Below are 23,306 nucleotides of genomic sequence, written 5' to 3'. Positions count from 1 at the left end.
AGGACGTGGGTAAGCAGGCCGAAGAGATTAAAGGGCACTTACCCGTCTTTGGGTTTCTCCGAGTGAGGATAAAGTAGGGACTATCCAGCCCCATGACGATGCTCTTGTGGTTACCCTCAGATAGGGAACTATGATGTGAGAAGGGTGATGATAGATCGTGCGGTGCAAATGTATATCATATACCCCGATCTATTTAAAGGGCTAAGATTGGAGTTGGAAGATCTAACCCCTTACGACTCCCCACTTATAAGCTTCGAAGGAAGGGCCGTTGTCAAGGGACAGATCCGTTTACCCGTTCAATCCGGCACGTAAAACGGTTGAGGTAGATTTCATTGTGGTTGACGCGTACTCTCCATATACAGCCATCCTCGCCAAAGCCATGGCCTGCACGCTTGGGAGCCGTCTCCTCTACCTTACATGTTAAGGTGAAATTCCCCTCGGGAGCATGTTGAGGAAATCCTCGGCGGACCATGTGTAGTGGCTAGGCAATGCATATCGGCTGCGGTGCTTCGCCGGGCCGAAATCGGGTCATCAACCTTGCCCATCCAGAGTCATAGCAATTAACGAGCCTCCGGAGGCATCCGGAGCGATGACAGGAGACGAGGTCGTTTGTGAGGAGTTAGAGAAGTTTGTAATAACAGATGATCCAAGAGAGGTTCTTCCAAGTTGGCATACTTTTGCCACACCAAGAGAAGATGGAGTTGTTGAAATTTTGAAGGATAATTTAGATGTCTTTGCGTGGGACCCCTATGAGGCTCCGGTGCGTAGATCCGAACTTTATTTGTCATCGTTTAAACGTCAATCCTCCGTTGTTCCGAGGAGGCGCCCACCTCGGCGATCTTCCCGAGAACATTCGAGGCCGTGAAGGAAGAGGTTCTTAAACTCAAAAGGGCGGGGCTATCAAAGAAGTATTCTATCCTCGAATGGTTGGCTCATATCGTTGTTGTTAAAAAGAAGAACGGCAAGCTGGAGAGTATGTGTGGAATTTACCTGGTCTTAACAAGGCCTATCCTAAAGATTCGTTCCAATGCCACGGATTGATCAACCTGGTAGATGCCTACTGTTGGACATCCCCTGATGAGTTTCTTGGACGCCTTCTGTGGTTACCACCAAATTCCCTTGGCATTAGAGGATCGTATAAGACCGCTTTCATTACTCCAACCGGGAATTATCATTATAAGGTCATGTCATTTGGATTAAAAAATGCCTGGGCTACTTATCAAAGAATGATGACCCGAATGTTTGAACAAGAATCGGGGAAAACCATCGAAGTATACGTGGATGATATGGTGGTGAAGAGTAAAAGAGCGCACCTTCACACATGACAGATTCCTGGCCGACACCTTCCAAGTATGCTAAGGAAGTATAAGTTGCGCCTTAACGCCTCCAAGTGTTCTTTTGGCGTGGGATCTCGGAAAGTTCTTGGGATATATGATTACTCATAGGGGCATAGAGGTAAACCCAGATCAGGTTAAGGCTATTCAGAATTTGGTACCGCCTAGGAACCCAAAAGAAATTCGAAATTCGACCGGAATGATTGGCCGCGTTGAATAGATTTATTTCTGGCCACTCGACCGGTGCCGTTCTTTCTTTCGCTTGTTGCACAAGTGGAAAGGGTTTCAATGGACCGAGGACCGCGAGTTAGCTTTCCAAGCGCTTAAGCAATATCTTTCTCGGCCACCTATTTTATCTCGCCCGAGGTGGACGAGGTTTTATTCGCTTATCTGGCCGTGGCTATTCACGCGGTGAGCTTAGTCCTTATAAGGAATGAAAGCGGAGTACGTAGACCGATCTACTACGTTAGTAAGTCCTTGAATGAGGCCGAGGTGCGCTATCCGCCCTTGGAAAAAGCACTTCAGGCCGTAGTCCACGCCACGCGCAAACTTCCTCATTATTTCCAATCTCATACCGTGGTTGTTTTGACCCGCTTGCTCTTTAAGGCCGTGGTTACAGAAGGCCGATTATTCTCGCAGGGTGGCAAAATGGGGAACCATTTTGGGAGCCTTTGATGTTAAATACAAGCCTCGCACTTTCGGTAAAGGGACAGGTCCTCGCTGATTTGGTATGGAGTTTCCTCGAACCATTGTTAGAAGAAACTTCAAAAGAAGCACACATGGGTGAAAAATCAATTTGGTGTGATCACGTACGTATCGCCCTCGTTTGGAGAGTTTATGTGGATGGGCCGCTAATCAAAAAGGGTCTCGGTGTTGGACTTGTTCTAATGTCCCCTTTGAAGGGATTGTCTTCGAAAAATCTTTGAGATTGGCCTTCTCGGCTACTAATAATGAGGCCGATGAAGCGAGCATTGGTAGGCATGCAAATGGTACATAAGATGGGTGGCAAGGAAATCCATGTGTTCTCGGACTCTCGCTAGTGGTCGGCCAAGTCATGGGAACCATGGAGGCTGAGACCCCCGAATGCAGGAATATTTGGCCCGCCAAGCGTCGGCAGGGCCGAATTCGACTCCTTTGCCTTAGCTCACGTCTCTAGGAGTGGAAACACTCATGCAGATTCTTTGGCTACGTTGGCAACATCCTCGGCTCAAGGTCTACGAAGGGTTATTCTCGTTGTGGATCCGGTAGAACCTTCTCTGTAACTGCTAACGCACCTCGCATCCATCTAATAAGGCCGGTCCTAGTTGGATGGATTCGATCATATCTTTTCTTAAAAGTGACATTCTTCCCGAAGACAAATGGTTGAAGCTTAAAAAGGTACGTCGAAAGGCGCCGCGTTTCGGTTGTCCGAGGACCAGAATATATACAAATGATCCTTTTCAGGACAGTATTTGTTGTGTGTGCACCCTCGAATCAATGAAAACATTAATGGGAGGAACCGCATGAGGGAATTTGTGGGAGCCACACCGTGGGAAGATCCTTAGCCCATGCAGCCCGACTGTGGTTATTGGTGGCCTAATATGCGAGGGAGGCTCAGGATTATGCCAAAAAATGTGATCAATGTCGAGGTTCGCCCCTAATATCCACCAACCTCGAGGGGTTCTTAACCCTCTCTCCAGCTGGCCTTTCGCACAAGTGGGGCTTGGACATTGTAGGGCCATTTCCTAGGGCCGTCGGCAACAAAAGATGGCTGCTCGTGGGAACAGACTACTTCACTAAATGGGTTGAAGCTGAGCCCTTAGCCAATATCCGAGATGTTGATTCAAAGAAATTTATATGGAAAAATATTGTTACTAGATTTGGTATACCGCATACACTTATCTCAGACAATGGCGTTCAATTTGACAAAGAACGCCTTTAGGCAATATTGTGGTGACATGGGTATCATAAATAGATATTCTACCCCAGCTTATCCTCGAGGAAATGGGCAAGCCGAGGCCGTTAACAAGGTCATAGTCAACGGGCTCAAGAAGAGGTTGGATGATGCGAAAGGTAAATGGGTAAAAGAGCTCCCTCATGTCCTGTGGACGTATCGGACCACACCGCGCAGATCCACTGGAGAAACGCCATTCTCTATGACTTATGGAGCCGAGGCGGTGATACCATTGGAATCTGGTTTTCCTACTCTAAAGACAAGTTCTTTTAGCCCAGAGAATAACAAGGGACTTCTAGAGAAAGATCTTGATTTACTTCGAGGAACGGCGAGGCGCCTATGGTCCAAATGGCCTATTATCAGCAGAAGCTAAAACGAGGATATGATGCCCACGTGAAGCTAAGGCCGCTTGCGCCTGGTGATCTTGTATTAAGGAAAGTTGTAGGCACTTCTAAGAACCCAGCTTGGGGTAAGCTCGGACCTAACTGGGAAGGCCCCTATCGCATTGTTTCAATAGCAGGCATAGGGTCGTATAGGCTAGCTGACCTAGACGAACGAATTGTACCACATCCATGGAATGTAAATAATCTTAGAAGGTATTATTATTAATGAAAATGAGCTTTTGTCAATATATTTCAAAGTTATGAGTAGCTCTGACTCTTGAAGTTATAATTTTTAAGAATCAAACAGAAACTTGGTTGAGTGCAGTCCTCGGACCACAAACCTTGTGGAAATTGATGTCTTGTCATTTGTTAAACAGAACCTTAGTTATGCCGGGTCTTCGGACGTCCTACTTTGGGAAAATTAACATTTGAAGTTATCATTTTTAAGAATCAAACAGAAACTTGGTTAAGTGCAGTCCTCGGACCACAAACCTTGTGGAAATTGATGTCTTGTCATTTGTTAAATAGAACCTTAGTTATGCCGGGTCTTCGGACCTCCTACTTTGGGAAAATTAACATTTGAAGTTATCATTTTTAAGAATCAAACAGAAACTTGGTTAAGTGTAGTCCTCGGACCATAAACCTTGTGAAAATTGATGTCTTGTCATTTGTTAAACAAAACCTTAGTTATGCCGGGTCTTCGGACCTCCTACTTTGGGAAAATTAACATTTGAAGTTATCATTTTTAAGAATCAAACAGAAACTTGGTTGAGTGCAGTCCTCGGACCACAAACCTTGTGGAAATTGATGTCTTGTCATTTGTTAAATAGAACCTTAGTTATGCCGGGTCTTCGGACCTCCTACTTTGGGAAAATTAACATTTGAAGTTATCATTTTTAAGAATCAAACAGAAACTTGGTTAAGTGCAGTCCTCGGACCATAAACCTTGTGGAAATTGATGTCTTGTCATTTGTTAAACAGAACCTTAGTTATGTCGGGTCCTTGGATCTCCTACTTTGGGAAAATTAACATTTGAAGTTATAATTTTTAAGAATCAAACGGAAAATTGTTTAAGTCTCATCTTCGGACCACAACTTTGATCAAGGTTGTCTCCTTATTATGACTGGATGTTAATGCGTTACTGTTTATTAAATTCGGATCTTAAGTTTCATATCTTTGGTTGTTAAGCAATTTTGTGTAAGGAACGGTCCTCGGATCTTACATCCTACTAGAAACAGTGTTATGCATTATAAGGGTTTAATCGTAATATGAAGTCCTCTCTTCTTTTTAATCAAGGCATTGTTTAAATATATTAACCATGTCACCTTTTATTAAATCTTTAATAATATGAGTGTGATTATATGAAAGTTATGATTGTGCAATCCTTGGTGTTAGAGTTGTTTACTCTGAGAAACTTCTGTAATAAGAACAAAAAGTACAAAGTAAAAACAGATACAACCCAAGTGAAAAGCAAAATGAAATTGTTCTTCATTAATTAGTCAAATATACATTACATATATAATTCAAACATGGAAAAAGAGAAGTCCTAAAGATAAGTCCTAAGCCTTTAGAGGGGAATCTTGCTGAGAGGTACTGGTGCCCTCGGTCTTTCTCAACTCCAGCTCAAAAGGAGTCAAAACTTGCTTTCCTTTATCTGCTGTCTTCGTTAGAAGGACGTTGGGTTCCACTATCTGGCTCAAGTCCTTCTCGGCATCCCCTTCTCCTTCCTTCTCTTTGTTGGAACCAAAGGGTTCTGTAGGATCAGGAACTTGCTGTGGGACCACTGGAGGTAGAGCAGGAAGTGTTGTCTCGGGGGTAGGAGTAGCAGCAGGAGCCTCTTCAATCTCTTGTATTTCTAGGGGAAGCCAAACGTTCTCGGACTTCCTCAGATCCGAAGATTGGGGAACTCCTGCTACGTTTAAAGCTTCCTCCCATACTTTTTGACAGTATTCGTAGCATAAAGCTGCGAACTCCTCTGTCAGCTGCTCCTCTGTGGTTGCTACCCCTTCATCAAAACTTGCCTGCTTGGTAGCGTGGAGAGAGAGTTGGAAGGAGCTGGCTTCTTTTTTCATCAACTCCAGTTCCTTCTTCAGATCCGAGCACTCCCTTTGAGCTTGGGAGAGCTCTTCATCTCTTTCGCGAAGGAGCTTGCGCTGTCCTTCTATCTGGGTCTTCATAGTCTTCAAGTTTGACTCAACCCTATTTTTCTCTCTCCTCAGATCCGCCACCTCAGAGGTCAGCTTCTCATTCTCGGCAAGGGCTGTACCTAAGGACTTCTCAGTCTCCAGCCTGATTTCGAGCTCAGTTCTGGCTATTTTCCGAGTGTCTTCAATAAACTTCTCAGCTACAAAAACCTCCTGAATAGCCTGTAACAAAGTATGATGGAGTTAGGAACAGTAAAAAACAAACTTACTTATAAATATTGTTAAAAGTGGAATCTTCCAAAAACAAAAGAGTAACACTTACCAGCGCTAAGTCTCTTTTTAGGGAGAGGAACAGTTGTGGCTGGCCCATTTTTTCCAAGGTCTCCATGTCCTTGGGCAGTAGGAGAGGGCGTTCCAAGACCTCGGCCAAGTGGTGGGCATGGCCTTGTTGAACCGCCCTTATACTAGACTGGCAGGAGATGGGTGCGCCGTCCAGTCTTAGATCGGGGGACCAGGTGGTCGGGGCGCGGCGCACTTGGGCCTCGTCCCCGAATTCCCCGATTTCAACCGAGCGGGCCCTACCCTTGCCCTTGTCCACCTTCTCGCCGGGGCCGGTGGGAGTTGTTGTCGTGGTTTCTTGGGGTCTTTATTAATCGTCCCCTCGTTATCCCCCTTCCTCTTCTTCTTTGGATCCTCGGCTGGAAGTTTTGGCTCAGCTGGAGGAGGGGGAGGTGGTAAGGATGGGGGAACTTGAGACGTCCCCCTCTTTTTCTCTACAACCTTAGCAGCCCTATTGGTGAGGAGACCCTCCATTCTTCCCATGTCTTCTTCAAATTCGTCCTCGGGAAGGGCAACCACTAACCCTGCAATTTCAGAGGCCTCGGTGGCTTCTTCCTCCTCGTCGGAAAGTACCACAAACAGGTTCCTGCGAGGTCTCCCGGTGTCTTCGAGATGGAATTGATCTATCTCGTCGTCAAGTGTGTGTGAAGAAGACACCTGCTCTTCTGGAACGACAGTTGCTTGTGAGTGCACAGCAAGGGGAATTGCTGCTATAGGCTGGTTGTATAAAAAGGTGTTAGGAGCGTCCGGGAGGTCGCGGTCGTCCAGAAAGTGGGGCCGAGCTACGTTTATCCTCCTTCGTCTTCGGTCGCCCGCAATTATGGCGTTCTCTATCTCCTGGAAGTCCGAGGAAAGGGGATTGTATCCTAGAATGAGGTGAGCAGCCCGGAGTTGTAAGTCTTCGCTAACGAACACCTCGGAGCGAAGTACTCGGTTTAGATCTGCGATGTTACAGTGACTCAGACGAGGACGCACGTGCTGCTTATCTACAACAAAGACGTCAAAACAAACAAACCTGGTCAGATTCACACAGATATTTAACAAATTTAAGTAAGTACGAATACGCATTTCTGTGTGTGTTAGAAGAAGTTGTGTTGTGGGGAGATTAATCCTACGGCATCGCACCTGGATCCCCCCACTCAACTGGGCAGTGGAGGCCGTCGTGCCAGTTCCCAGACACGATCAAGTAGTCGTCTTTCATGCCTTTGTTTGATTTGGGCAGACAGGAGATTAGCCTAACGGTGCTGGACCGAGATTTAATATAATAACCTACCTTAGAAAGTTTATGGGACTCATATAGGAACACGACATCATGCCATGTGAGGTTTAAACCCATCTGCTCGTTTAGAGCATCTACACTACCTAGAACTCTAAAAACGTTTGGGAGGCATTGATCGGGACACAACCGGTGGTTGCGAAGGTACTCCCTAGTTACAGGTTTCATTGGAAGGGTCATCCCACCCTCTATAAAGGCTATCATAGGGATGATAACCTCTCCCTCTTTCCTAGAACCGGCCACGGCTTCTGCCGGGCAATATTTTAGTCCTACATCGCTGGGAATACGGTATTTGGCCCTAAAGCCTTCCATCCCAGCGGCGGTATCAACTAGACACTTAAACTTACCCATTAGAAAAGAACGAAAGGTTAAACTCTAAAGGGGAGAATGTTTATGAAGACAGCCGAGGACTGTATCCGAGGAGAAAGGGTTAAGAATAGAGAGAGCAAGAACTTACAAAGTTGAAGGTACGGGTTTCCACGGTTTTCTGCTGGTAAAGAATGATTGTTGGTGTTTTGATGGGATTGATCCCTGATGAATTAAATGAAGGCGCAGGTTCCCGAAGCGTCACGACGTGCGAAAAGGCGGCCTCGAAATTACATTTGTCCAGCCTAAAATTTCGTGGAGTAACGAGGACCGTTGGATGCCCATCTCACCGTTGAACATGGGAGACAAAGAGTAACTTACAGTAATAAATGCGCGCGTTTTTGAAAATAAAACCGCCAAGTGGCATCTTCTGGGACGCGAAACGATCTCCACACGTGCCATCACTCATAAAGTGTGTGGAGTGGATCTCCGTTAAATCAAAACCCTATTTTTCTCCTCGGATGTCGAAAATTAGAGTTTTGAGGGGCTATTGTGGGGAGTAAAAAGACCTTGATAGGAATATGGGCCGTTGGGTCATGCTGAGGAAGGCCGACCTGCTCTTGGGTTTGGGACTTGTTAGTGTTACGGGTCGGCCCATACGCCGAGGGTCTGAGGGTCCAGCCGAGGATGATTTTTCCCTTCGGACTGACACCGAAGAACCCGGGATTTCATGGTAAATGTTAGTAAAGGACACGGACAAGACCAATGGTTAAAGGAGGTGAACCCTTGAATGTCCTAGAAGCACCGATGTTGAAAATATGTCAAAGATAAAGGCTGCTACCTCCATATTAAAGACCCTGCACCTACCACCCTGGCCGCATTAATGGGAAAGTGACACTTAAACAGTGGAAGGGAAACTTCTAGTTACTGTTCAAAGGCACTAAGAAAGGAAATATCTAGGCTAAGGGAGGAGTTGGGGCAACACGTGTACAAAGTATTAAAAAGAGGAGTATTTAAGGAGGAACCTGGGATAGAAACAGGGACGGACTTTTTGTAACCTAAAAAAGAAAAAAGACAAGGAGAAAGATATAATATAAGAACAGCTCTCGGCTTACGTCCGAGGAGGCCGATTTACAATATCCCTTGTTGTTTCCAAGTATTTGCAATCTTTAGTTTGTCATTTAATCCCCACACACTTCTAACCTGGGTTTCAAGCCCACACTCTACAAATTCATATTGTTTAAGGCTCATTGGGCCTGGGCCCATAACTGTGCTTGGGGCCAGGTGCACTTGTGCACTTACAGTTACAATTAATTGTCCAATTTTTTAAATTTTTCTTCAAAAATTTTAAATTAAAAAAATCCAACTAAGCACCGCACACACTTGATGTGATAGTCACTCCATAAGTATAAATGCTTATTGGGTGTGGGGGTAAGAGTCGGGGTTCAAGTCTCCAGGAGGAAGCTTTACACATATATACACTTAGATTAAGTTAAAATAAAATTCTATATTGTATAAAAAAATCCAACTAATGATTGAAAAGTATTTTTTAGAATTTTTTTTTTTAAAAAAAAAGATGCGAATGGAAGTTGACGAAAAGGTCTTAATTGAATAAACTTGAAATTTAGAGGACTAAGGGTCTGTTTGAGATTCGCTTATTTTGCTGAAACTGAATTTTTTTTGCTAAAAATACTGTTGATAAAAGTAAAAGTTAGCTAAAATAGCATAGTGAGACCAATAAATAGTACCAAAAAGTGTATTGGGCCCATGAATAGTAGCAAAAATAAGTTTAATAGTAAAATAAGCTAACTTTTTAATTTTTGTCAAACACACACTGAAATGAATGAAAGTAAAGTTAAATAATTGAAATTAATTTTGATGAAACTTCAGGGATGAATTTTAAATTTTATCATTATTCTTTTTGTTCGAATAAAAAAAGAAAGAAAAAAAAAAGGAAGAAAACTCAATTGTCCATTCTCTAGCCAAGTTTGTTGCTCATCAAGTTGTAAGAGTACTTTTCCCATCCTATCAAAGAGTCCTAGGATGTGTTTGGTAGAGTAGATTTTAGGTGGGATGGAAAAGATGAGAGAAAATGAGGAGGGAAAACTTTTTAAAGAGTGTTTAGTTGGGAGGGGAAGAGGGAGAGGGAAAAATGATGGTGGGGCCCAGGCGTTTTATCCTCGAGCCCACCAAAGAGTTTTATCCTCAAAATGGGGAGAAAAACTGGACAGTGGAAAATTTGACGGGTAAATGATGAAAATTCCTACATGCACTTGCACATAGGTTTCATCCAATACGTTGCTGCTTTTTTTTTATTGCTTTCCTCGATGTTGCCTCTTCCTTTTTCATTTGATTTCCTCAAGCCGTGGGCATGACAATACTTTTTTTTTTTTTTTTTTGGACATGATTATTATTTTTAATAAATTTGAGTGATTTTTTTTTTGGTGTTCGTCACTTTTTTATTTTAATTGGGTATCATTTTTTAATAAGAGTATATAAGTAAATTTATACAAACTCACTTTTTTTTTATCTCTCTACTTTTTCACTTTCAACTAAACAAAATGAAGGGAAATTAAAGTCTTTTTTATCCTCCTTCTTTTTCATCTCTCAAACCAAACAAACCTTAATTGAGAGTTTTCTTTTATATATATATATATATATATATATATAAAACCTTATGGTCCCTAATAATTGGGGGAAAGGAAGTTCTCGTACACAAGTGTAGTCCGTTGACTAACTTGACTTCATCGTTGGAGTAGTCAAGCCTTTTTGTCTTTGAACCTGTTTAGCCTGAAATATAGTTTTTTTTTTTTTTTTCAGGAAAATAGCATTGAGAAGAACTATTGCTAGGCCATTTTCTGGATCTTAATAGTTAATAATACTTTACCCTATTCATTTAGGAACATTCACAAAAGGATCAAAACCGGACAGGTGGAGGGGCTGAAGTATTTGTCACAGCATGCGCGTTTTGACTTTAAATTGGGGATCAATTGTTTGGCTGCATCCAAAGTGTGCTAAACATTGCTTATTAATTCCTTACAGCAATTGTCTAAAAAAAAAAAAAAAAATATATTCCTTACCGCAAATTATGAACCGACTTCGAACCCATCCAATTGCTAACTCTACAGCCTCTACCATATCAAGTGTGTCGATTGGTAAGCCCGTTATGTTAGCCGGCCCAAGCTTTAATAGATCACCAATGTTATAAAGGAAAGCACAAAAAGCCGAAATGACTCAACAATGTTAGAGAGACCATCCTCGCAATCTTCTTATCTTTTCTTTGGATAAACACTCCATTTATTATTATTATTTTTTTTTTTTTAAGTTTTCGAGATGCCTTTGATGCCAAAGTTCTTAACATTTTATATATTTATTTTGAAATGAGCGATTAATCATTTTTTTCAACACAAAAAATAATAGTTAATATTTATTTAAATGTTAATGATTAAAATGGATGAATAATCCATTTCTTTCTCTTTTTCTCCCCTAATATGTGGGTATTAGAACTTTTCAAATGCTAATTATTTATTCCTCATGTGTGTGCAGTCAATTGTCCCACGCATATTTTCATCTCTAAATGATATTGAAGTAGCTTCTCCAAAAAAAAAAAAAAAAAAAAAGGATATTGAGGCAACTCACGGTTCACTATAGTATAGAAAAAGAATCCCAACTCCCAAGTCACTACTAGAATAAAGGTCAAGGTAGTCGGTGAACAAAATATAATAAATTGCCTATAATATTTTGCAAAAATAAAATAAAATAAAAAATTGCAATTTCTATGTATCAAGTTACACATTCTTCTTCCTAAAAAAAAAGAAAAAGAAAAAGTTACCCATGGTGCAATTCTTTGTGAGTGGTGTGTAACATTAACAAGATTTGTGGCTATTATAAAATACATTTCTAATTGACATAATTTGATATATTTTTGTAAAGTGTTATTGCATAAGTGATGGTATAATATATTATAAATTGAATATGTCATAAATTTGAAAAAATATTTTCTATATTTATAAATTTTATAAAGTGAATATTTAGTATACAATACATAAAAACAAAAATAAATTTACGATATGATTTAGCTTTTGAAAAATATGTTTCTGTGAATATTTAGGACGTTTATTCTCATTTTAAATGTAATTTGTTGACATTATTTGACTTTAATGATTGTGAATTATTATGTTATTGTTATGATAAGCTACCTACTAATTGGGATAGTTGTTATTTTTACTAATTTTGTATTAATTAATTAAATTTATTTATTTTAATGTTTATGACAAAAAATAGAGGACATGTGGGTTGACCCAAACTAGTAGCAACATGTCCCAACTCTAAATTTAATGACCCATTTAGTTTGGGATATTGACTTCTAATCAATGAGTCAAATCTAAACCCGACCAAAATTCACTAAACATCTATTCATACCCATCTTAATTATCAATAGGGTTGTTCTTGGGTCGGGTTTGTGCCTAACCCGGACTCAACCCGAATGCATCGGGTGGGGAAAACTTTAACCCGTAACTGACCCGAATAGAGTTTTGGGTCTGCCAGTTCGGGTTGTACTGGTTTTGGGTCCATATTGGTTAGTTTCGGGTTTGCCGAAATGCAAGGAAATCTGGCCGGATTCTGGCAAAAATATTGCTGGATCTCGTCAGATCTAATTGAATCTAACGAGATCTGACTGATTTTTCCCTATATCTATAAAGATCGAGCCGAGATCTTGATTGATTTGGCCGAAATTTCCCTATATCGTTGGACTTTAAAATTTGGACTTATCGGTTTTTGGCCGAAACTCATGATTTTTGACGAGGGAAGAACAGCTCATCGGGTGGGTCGGGTTCGTCGGTTTCTCAGACAGCCAACCCGTAACTCGAATCGATGGTCTTGGGTCCTTACGCCAGTGAATTGCATCCAACCAAAACCAAGCTTTGATCGGGTGGTTTCAGGTCAAGATGATCGGGTTCCAGGCGGTTTTTCGAGTCCGGGCGGGTCATGGACAACCCTAATTATCAATTTTCATCAAGTTATAATATAACATATAGTTACATAATTTATTGAAAAAAATTAAATAAAATTCGATCAACTAATTCCATGCTTGTCCTAAATATTAAGAGCAATTAGGGTCTTAGTGTCATGGTATGGAGAAATCAATACGTGTATAATATTTTTATCCAAAAATAGTAAGAAAAGGAGTGAAAAAAAATCAATTTTGTTAAAAACAGAGACATAGAATGCTAGAATCACTTTTGATTTCCCTTCTATTTTTTCATATATGCCTATATGTATAAGAGTTATAAGATAGTTATAATCAAATTAGAGAAAATTTTAGGGACATAACAAAATCTCATAGCATCCATAACACTCTTGTTTTGAGTTGTAGTGGTTCTTGGTGTAATTTATTTTTCATTTTATTTTATTTTGTTTTGACCTATGGTTGTTTGACACCTCAGCTTGTTATGAAAATATTGTGAGATTTTATTGTAACAGAAGAAGAACTCATCAAATCGAAATATAACATATGTTGATACTCTTTTTTTTTAAAAAATGGCCCAACAGTAAACAAAGCCCAATAGCAAGCAAAAAATGAAGAAGAAAAGGTAAAACCAAAGCAAAATAGAAACAAATGGGCCATAAAAGCCCAAAGAAGAAAGAAAAAAAGAAATGAAGCCCAATGGGCTAGCAGTGGGCTAACATTGCAAGAAATGGTAGCAAACAGACCCACTAGCACAATCAGAGGTAAAAACAAAGCAAAATAAAAACAAATGGGCCATAAAAGCCCAAAGATGAAAGAAAAAAAGAAGAAGCAATAAAGCCCAGTGGGCTAGCATGGTAGAAAATGACAGCAAATAGGTCCATAAACACAATAAGAGGTAAAAACAAAGCAAGATGGAAGTAAATGGGCCATAAAAACCCGAGGAAGAAAGAAAGAAAGGAATGAAAGCCCAATGGGCGATCTGGCCAAAAATCATGCCAAGCAAACACACAAGCCCAAGAAGGGACAAAAGAAAACAAGGTAAGCCCAAAGAGAAAAGCCCACATCATTCTATATAAAGGATAAGCACAGGTAGAGGGGACACACAGCAGGACGAAACAAAACTAACCTGCAGTGACAAAAATGGCATGAGAATAGAAAACAAAAACAAAGGGTAGTAGAGCAAACACACAGCATCCGGAGCACCACTAACTTGTACCCAACTAACATAAGAAAAGTGGACTCACAATCAATGGATTCAGAGAGTGCGGTTGGGTGGAGGGGGGAAAATAGCCCATTTTTTATTTTTAGTCAAGGCCTCTTTTGGGAAAATGCTTTTGCTGGGATGACATTTTGCCTAAAAAGGTTGGTAGACAGCTGGGACCCCACTTGATGCATGCCAGAGAGGTAGGTAATAAGAAACCCCAAAGCCTTATCCGTTCAAACAAAAGGGAAAGACTTATAGCAAGATCAAATAAATGGAATTTTGTCATGGAATGGGTAATGGAAGAAAGAGAATGCACTAGGCATGTCCAGTAGTGGTAGGGGAAGGACAACCAATGGGTTGGTAGGAAGCCCTAAAAGGGTGTCCACTATAGACTAGAAACAGTTGGTAAAGCCCTATGAGTAAAAGAGAGAAATCTCATAAAATCAACCCATTATAAATAGGGGCAATTGCCATAGATAGGAAGGGGAAGTGACCCAAGGTAAGAAAGTAGAAAAAACTGAGAGAGAAGTAACATAGAGAAAGGAAAAGGAAAAGTGATAAGAAAAGAGAGAACACATGGTAGAAAGGCATGCATCTATAGACAACATTTTCCCTCCCTCTTCGGTGAACCCACTTTTTGAAATTCCAGAAGCAGCAACAAATAGTTATTTAGGCCAATTCTTCATAATGCACAACTTTAATGGCATAGTCCAATAGTAAGGTTTTTCAAGTTAGGGTTCAAGTTATTTTGGTTCACTTCTTGTGGGAAGATTTAACATCTCACTTTCATCACAAATGCTTGCATACATAGCTTTACCTACTGGAAACTTATCATATTTGTTGTATCAGTTGCATTGCCAAAGCATCTTTATTATATTTGCTATATTAGTTATACTACTAACAGAATTTCTCTACTGTAACTAACCCATTTGCCACAACTAACTTTCTGTTGTAAGGCATTTACTTACTTTTAAGTCCATAAAACATGTGCTAATACATGCAAATTAATATGTATATGTATTTGTTTATCTTTGTTGTCTCTATTCTTGGATGCTAGGCTTGTGCACAGACTGACCTATAGCATGGTCCTGCTAAAATATTGAGCCAGACCTAACTTTCTGACCCACAGTAGAATGGACTGGGGCATAGCAAAACATACTTCAACCCGTTAACACAACAAGCACCCACAACATATAGATACTAAAAATTTAGATTGAAAAAAAAAAATCACAATAAAAGTCAATTCAACTTATTTTATATTTATGCTTTCTAATTAGCTCAATTGGTAAGGCATTGGGTTTAAAACCCACATCTATCGTATCTAATAAAAAAACTAATTTCATGCTTGTTCTAACTTTTTTTTGGATATGTGCAATGCAATATTAACCTATGGCATTCATTCTATGATGATTGTTTTTTATTCTCAGACTAAAATATTAATTAATTTTTGGTGTAAGCATGGTTTATATTCCTTTTTTTTTTTTAGAAACATGATTTAAATTTCTATTTTTTTTAGAGAGAGTTTCAATCTATGACATCTATTTTCAATTATAACTCTTTATTATTAGACTAAGACACTAATCAATTTTTGGTTGAGGCGGGAATTGGATCTAATGTTTCTTATTCAACCATTAGAAACTTTACTAGTTGAGCTAACTGTAACTTACTTTAAATTCCAAAATCTAATCCTCTTATTCGAGGACACATTTTTTTACCAATTAAGTTAATTGAATCCACCCATAAAAAGAAGAAGAAGAAGAAGTTAATTGAACCCACACTTGTCCTAAATTTGAGTAAGAGAAAAAGAGGGAAAAGTGGAAAACAAATAACTTTTGATTCCCCTTTCTTATTTTTCATATGACCGGATAAGTTGACATGTGACATAGCTAACCAACCCAAATTACAAAGTTCACTTTTTTTTTTTCCCAATTGGATAACAATAAATATTCAGGAAAAAAAAATCGGATAACAATAAATATCTACTAGTATCTCTCAAAAAAAAAAAAATCCACTAGTAAAACATGAGCAACCTTAATTATTTCCCTCATGTATATTCCTTTATCTGGCCTTTCTATATTCATTTCCACTCTTTTTTAAGCTGTACTTTAGGTTTCAACGGAGAAAAGTTGAAAACGAAGCGCGACATTGCCGGCTCATAAATGAGAAATCCAAACGCCGCCCCTATTATTAATCACAAATAAAAACCACACAAACACAACAAAAACAACCTTTTCTCTTTCCCTTGTTTTCTCAGCAATTTCTTTCCCCAACTTTCTCGCTCTGTCGACAAGTCCTTAATCTGCTCCAACCGTACAACCTTTAATATCACAATCACCCCCAGTTTGATTCCACACAGTCCTCCATGGATTCCCTTAAGGGCAGAGTCATAATAAACGAAAGCAAAAGCAAGAAAAAGAACGACAACAACAACAACAAATATAGCAACATGAACAACGACATCAACACCACCACCACCACCACCAAGAAGAAGAAGAAGTTCTTGCTGTGCTTTAAACCTATGACTATGGATGGTCTTGAGGATGATCCTGTTTTCAAGTATTTTACTGTGGAAGAGAAGGAGGGTATGTTGTTCCCCGTGATATCAAAGCCATCTATGGCACCGGATAAAAAAGAAGCACAAGAAGAGGAAGAAAAAGGCGGTGGCCGGAGAAAGAAAGGCAGGAATAATGTTAAGCTTTCGAAGTTTTTGAAAGCGGTTTTTACTGGGACTTTTTTGGTTAGTACTTTTTAACTTTCAATCTTTCTTCTTTTTAATTAAAAAGAAATTAATTTTGGGTTCTTCGATGGTGATCATGATGTATATTATGCATATTCTGTTTGATACTCTGTTTCTTGAATTTTGTTTCTCCTTTCTTGATTTTGTTGTTTTCAAACTTTGCCAATTGCCATAATCCATAAGTGGATCATCTCATCTATCTATGTTCTTTGGATTGTATTTTCCGTTGTTTTTAGTTAGAAAGTGATTGATCAAAATCCATTAATTTCAAATTTTAATTCAAGTTTACGGTAATTAGTTAGTATCTCTTTTAGTTTTATCCATAACATAATGTCAGTTTGACTGGACCAATTGATTTATTTATTTTTTTTCTTTGTTTGGATAAAGTTAATTGGTCAAGACAACTGGGTCTTTACTTTAAAAAAAATAAAAAAAAATAAAAAGACTGGGTCTTTAATTGAGACATTTAAATTAAAAAAGGACCGAGTCGTTTAATTTTCTACCCAATACGCGTCTTTATTTATGTGTTGTGGTTGGTACCAAATGCTTGACTAATGAGTAATTGCTAATACCATTTAATTTCTTTTATTTCCTTCTATATTGTTATGAAACTGATAATTTTTATACTTTTGTCTTTGTCAGGCAAAGAAACTTAATGAAAGAAAGCTCGGGGAAAGTTCATTTCGATCAGAAACCATTATTGCGGAAAAGGGTGTTAAAACCATAAACTCGGTGAATAAAGATTCATTGAAACAAGATGATGACAACCTTAGAGTAAATTCAAATATTTTCTCTTCTTCACGTCGTTCTTCTGCGTTTACTGCAACCACCGTGTGTTCTTCATCATCATCATCAAGTACTTCCAATTCGAGGTCTATGTCTCAACGCCGCAACTCGTTTGAATCAACTTTAACTGGGTCGAATAGTCAGAATGAGCAAGACAATAATGGGTCTAAGCAGAGGCAGGACAAGAATAATAATGTCCAAAAACATGAAAAAAGGAGTAGTGGTTTTTACATTGGTTTTTGTTTGCCTCTTATTTGTCTATTGGTTATGGTATTTTGGGGTAAGATTTTCGCAATTTTGTGTACTTCAATGGGGTTTTTCATGGTTTGTTGGAGCAGGAGATGTGCTTTGCCTGAAGATTCAAAGTCTTCCAAATTTGACTCAGATGAACATAAGAAAAAGGTCATCATGGAAGGACTGTTGACAAGGGATCGTGCTCACTAATTATAGACTTTTTGATAAAAGGACATGTCTCATGGCTGAATATTTTATTTTATTTTTTTTGTGAGCTGCATAAGTGTGCAAAAAAAAGTGTTTTGTATTTGAGTTTTCCGTTGTATACTTGTTTTTAGGATGCGTAAACTTTGCATACCGGACTGGTTAAGATCGTGACACATAATCAAAAGGAGTACTAGACTCAAGTTAAGTCCCTTTAAGATTATGTTATATGGTTGTGTAAATTTAGGCATTAGTGTTTTTGTTCTTTTTTCCCATTTTATCAATGGGTAGTATATTTTTTCCCCTTTTAAATGTGTAATACCACTTTAAGAAATAATAAAAAAAAGTGTATAAGTATGTTTCTATAGAGAAATTTGATATTTTCATTTCGTTTTTTTTTTTAAATTCTTTTGTATATGAATTAGTTGGTTAGCTTTTACAAATTATGTATTTTGAGTTTCACTTGGTAAATTCTTTGGAAGCATCAAGTTTGATAAGAGATTGGTAGCCAAATGCCTAAATTGTATTGCTAAATTTAAATCCTCTCCCTTATTCATCGCAATGGGGAAAAAAAAATTCGAAGAGATTCAAAAAACTTGCTCAGTAGTTGGTGCCCTGGTGGTTTCTCAAGCACTTACTGTTTTTTGGAGCTTGCCAAGGCTTGTTTAGAGCAATGGGGTATGTACTTTTTTAATACTGGTAGAATGTTACCCAATAATAAAAATGTTTTTTTTTTTCTTTTCGATAATAATAAAAATGTTATATTCATGTTACCTAGGGGTGTCCAACAGCAACCGACACCCGATTCACCCGGCCAGCCCGTCCGACCCGGCCCGAAAACCGTCCGACCCGACGCCGGTGACGGTCGGCGGCGGGTCTTCTCCACGAAAAACCGATCTATGCGGGTCGGATGACGGGTTTTCTTCTCCAAAACCCGATGAACCCGATCCGACCGACGAGATGTACGTTTTCTCTTAAATCTGGGCTTGAGGTGGTGTTTTTTGCTTCGATCTCATGGTTGTCACACAAATCCGGCGAAGACAGTGATGATTCGACGAAGATCCGGCGAAGACAGTGATGATTCGACGAAGATCCGGCGATGAGATGGCAATTATCGTTCAAATCTGGGCTTGTGTTGGTCTTTCTTGCTTCAATCCCGTTGTTGTCGCACAGATTGGGCGAAGATTTGGCGAGATCCAGCGAAGAGTCAGTGAAGATTGGGCAAGATCCGGCGAAGATTTAGCGATTTCCGACGAAGATTCAGCGATTTCCGACGAAGATTCGGCGAAGATTGGAGGTTGAAACTCACTCCGACTTCGACCGATCCGACCGTTGTCCACCGAAGTCCGATCCGACTCAACCCGAAGTTGCCGGCGGTCGGCTGCGGGTCGTTCAACCTGACTAGATGTAATTTAATATACTCATTTTTTAATGACAGCTAAGAATGAAAGACACTTGAATTAGAGATTAGAACAAAACTATGAATTATATTATAAGCTGATAATGCACGAGTACACAGATTTGTACACCTGTCAGCTTATATAATATATGAGAGAAATCTTAAAGCTAAAAACTTGCATGAAGAGTGATTATTGATATGTAAAATAATGCTGCAATCACTAGTGGCGGCTCTACATTCAAATCAAGGTGCTCATAGGACTATTTGCGTGATGAGTGATTATTGATAAGTAACATAATGCTGCAATCACTAGTGGCGGCTCTACATGCAAGTCACAGGATTACCCTAACTTGCAAAAAAAAAGGTATTTACATTTGTTAAAAAAATATTATATGCTAAATTAACCTATTGTGACTATCTTAATAAAAATTTTGAACATTTTGACTTGAGAATTACAAAAATATGATTTCAACAAAAATTGTAGTCTACTATATTCACAATATTTTTACAATAAACTAATGTGGTAAGCTTTTATTGATTTTAATTTGGGCCAAATACTTGTGGGGAGTAAAAGGACCCAAATGGGCATATGGGCCTTTAGATTGTAGCATGGAGGGCCGACCTGCTCCAGAATCAAACTCTACGAATTGGCCCATACGCCGAGGATTCGAGGGTACAGCCGAGGGCGAGCTTCTCCTCGAACAGATCTAAGAGAACTCAAGACTTCATTATAAAGGTCAAGGCACAACTCTGGAAAGACTAATGGTTAAAGGGGGAACCTTGAACCTTCTAGATGCACCAGTGTTAAAGAAAATATCAAGGGCAAAGGCTGCCACCTCCGCATTAAAGGCTCTGCACCTACCTCCCTGGCCGCATTGATGGGGAAGTGACCCCTAAACAGTAGGGCTGAAACTTCTAGTCACTGTCCAAAAGGTATCAGGGGAGGAAGTATTTAAGGGGGGTGGAGGCCAGAGAGAAAAGGGATCAGCAAAAAAAGAAAGAAACGAAGAATTGTAACTTTTAAGTAAGAAATAGAAATAATACAGAAGTAGTCCTCGGTTTACGTCCGAGGAGGCCTATTTACAATTATCTTTTGTTATTTACATGTGTTTGTAACTCTCAGTCCGTTATCAAGTTCTCAGCACTTCTAATCTAGGTTTCAAGCCCACGCTCTACAAATAATATTGTCTAAGGCTCATTGGGCCTGAGCCCGTAGTTGTCTTTGGGTCCAGGTGCAATTGTGCACTTACAATACTAATATTATTTTTTTGCACACTAATAACAGCTTTTTGCATAAGATTTATTATAAAAATGTTATGGAGGTAGCATTATTCCAAAATTAATTATGCCCCCAAACATAATTCTTAATCTTTTTTTTTTAACTTAAATAATTACAATAAATATTAGCCCAAATAACAACAAACACAAACCAAACAAAAACAATACAAGACCAAACAATATCAAGTGAAAAAATTATTCAACAAAAAATCTATTATAAAACAAAAGGATAAAATTTGTAAGTCATTCAACCTATTCAATAAATATAATTTCTAATTTTATTTTTCCTTTTAAAATGGTATCAAGAAAAAGATTGTGTAAATTTAATTTTTTAGTGACCACCCTAAATAAAATTCCTAGAGCCGTCATTGACAATCACAAATTATTTTATAAAAATTTTACAAACTATTAATGTGGATAATTCTTACTGGTTTTCATCTGAGCTCATAACTATTATCATTTTTTCACTTATCAATAACTGTTTACTGCATCCTCAGTTTGTAAAAAAATGGTGTAAAATTTGTAACTTTAGTATTTTTCTAATTAAAGAGAAGTGATGGTAGCTGTGGGTTTAAATAAAAACCAGTAAAAATTTCTAATATAGTTTGTGGTTGTAGTAATCCCAATTGCATTCGCCACATGTTATGAGTTATGATGGAGCGAAGAACCAAGATTGTGAAATGTCTAGCTAAGTAGATGTTTATGTTATTATGTAGACCTTTATTTCACTGCAAAGAGGCTGGCTAGGTGAGGAATGTTTAGTGTTAGAAATACTGAATGATTGTATTGTATATTTCAATTAAAGAATATACATGTGTGCCTTTATATAGGAGGCATATAAGTGCAGTACAAGTAAATGTATAGTACAAGAATGTGTGTTATTCAAGTAATCTAGTTGGGCTTAAAGCCCATAACACTATACACGTTAATAGCCCCCCTCAAACTCAAGGTGGATGTGAGACCAACTTGAGGTTGTCAACCAAAGTACGAAGGTGTCCCTTAGGATGTGACTTGGTGAAGATATCTGCAAGTTGATCTGTAGAAGAGATTGAGATTAGCTTGAGAGCACCATGGACAAGATGATAACATGTAAAATGACAATCGATCTCGATGTGTTTAGTTTGTTCATGGAAGACATCATTGTGAGCAATATAAATGACACTCTTGTTGTCACAATAAAGAGGAGTAGCAGAAGATGTAGACACACCTAAGTTTTTGAGAAGCCATTGTAGCTAAAAAAGCTCAGATGTGGTATCAGCAAAGGCACGATATTCTGCTTCAGTACTGGAGCGGGCCATATGAGTTTGTTTCTTGTTTCGCCAAGAAATCAGAGAAGAACCAAGAAGAAAGCAATAACTAGTGGTGAACCTGCGATCAGTGGAATTTCTTGCTCAATCAGCATTAGAAAATGTACGGAGAATAAAAGAAGACTGAGCAGAGTAGAAAAGACCATGGAAAAGAATGCCCTTTAGGTACCAAAGAATGCCCAGAACAACAGCATAGTGAGTCGATCGTGGAGCAGACAGACACTAGCTCACCTGGTGAACAGCATAAGAAATATCTGGACGAATAACAGTGAGATAAACTAGACTACCAACTAAGGGTCTGTAAAGAGAGGGATTAGACAATGGTTTCCCCCCTGAGGGAGTTAGATGCGCATTAAGCTCAACTGGAGTGTCAACAGTCTTGCTATCAGTGAGTCCAGCTCGAGACAAGAGTTCAGAGGCATACTTGGCTTGAGTAATGTAAAGTCCATCTGTATAATGAGTGATTTCATGACCCAAGAAGTAGTTGAAATGTCCAAGATCTTTCATCTCAAACTGCTGACTGAGAAAATCCTTGAGTTCTTGAATGCTATTGAGGTTATCACCATACAGGAGAAATAAAATAGTGCCTTTGTCAGTACGACGAAGAAATAAGGCAGAATCATAATGACTGACCATGTAACCCAAGCGAGAGATGGTAGAGTTGAATTTGGCAAACCAAGCTCGTGGAGCTTGTTTAAGGCCATAAAGTGCACATCGAAAGTGACAAACCTTGTTTGATTTAACAGAGAGACTAGGAGGAGGTTGCATATAAACTTCTTCACTTAAATCCCCATTAAGGAATGCATTTTTGAAATTCATCTGGAAAAATGTCCCATTTACTGGCAACCGCAACAGCTAAGAGGGCACGAACAGATGAGATACGAGCAACCGAAGTAAAGGTCTCTTTATAATCAATCTCATACTCCTGTGTAAAATCTTTTGCAACAAGACGAGTTTTGTAGCGCTCAATGGACCCATCAGAGCGAGTCTTAATATTGTAGATCCACTTACAACCAACCATAGATTTCCTAGGGAGAGAGTGACCAAGTCCCAAGTATGGTTTTTAGATAATGTATCAAGTTTCTCTTTCATTGCAATTTGCCAATAAAGGGTCAGTGGAAGCCTCACGATAGATGTGAGGCTCGTGCAGTGTAGCAACGGCAGTGTAACAATGATAGTCAATTAAATGTGTGGGAATGAATCTTACCCGAGTTAAGTGACAAGGTGGAATGTCTTGTGTAAGATCTTTAGGCGGAGCAAGAGTAGGGCACCCAAGCTTAGGGTTGGGTAGCTCGTCTTTGACCTGTTCATCTTTGACCTGTTCATTAAAGGGTGAGCTAGGAAAGGGATCAAGGATATCTGGTGGTTGGACAAAGAAGTTTACAGGAGGATCAGGAGCAGCTATAGGAGGATCAGGAATAGCTACAGGAGGGTCAAGAGTAGCTACAAGAGGAATATGTGCCTCATCTG

At 39.2% G+C, this 23,306-nt stretch overlaps 1 protein-coding gene across 1 annotated transcript; it reads left to right on the top strand.

Annotated features, from left to right (window-relative positions):
- The first annotated feature begins 15,996 nt into the window (after nt 1-15,996).
- Nucleotides 15,997-18,217, top strand: LOC142638896 (uncharacterized). The gene is made up of 2 exons (XM_075812965.1): nt 15,997-16,628; nt 17,271-18,217. Exons 1-2 carry the CDS (start codon nt 16,254-16,256, stop codon nt 17,856-17,858), a joined length of 963 nt encoding a protein of 320 aa, XP_075669080.1. The 5' UTR covers nt 15,997-16,253; the 3' UTR covers nt 17,859-18,217.
- Nucleotides 18,218-23,306: the final 5,089 nt, after the last annotated feature.

This window comes from Castanea sativa, chromosome 6 (genome assembly GCF_040712315.1).
Source record: "Castanea sativa cultivar Marrone di Chiusa Pesio chromosome 6, ASM4071231v1".
NCBI lineage: Eukaryota > Viridiplantae > Streptophyta > Magnoliopsida > Fagales > Fagaceae > Castanea > Castanea sativa.
This window is presented reverse-complemented; position numbering and strand designations above follow the sequence as displayed.

What these genes read in the sequence shown, in the direction of transcription:
- LOC142638896 (XM_075812965.1), top strand. Translation starts at nt 16,254, where the DNA reads ATGGATTCCCTTAAGGGCAGAGTCATAATAAACGAAAGCAAAAGCAAG. An exon ending in TTTTTACTGGGACTTTTTTG is followed by an intron (nt 16,629 to 17,270) that starts GTTAGTACTTTT and finishes TGTCTTTGTCAG; the next exon opens with GCAAAGAAACTTAATGAAAG.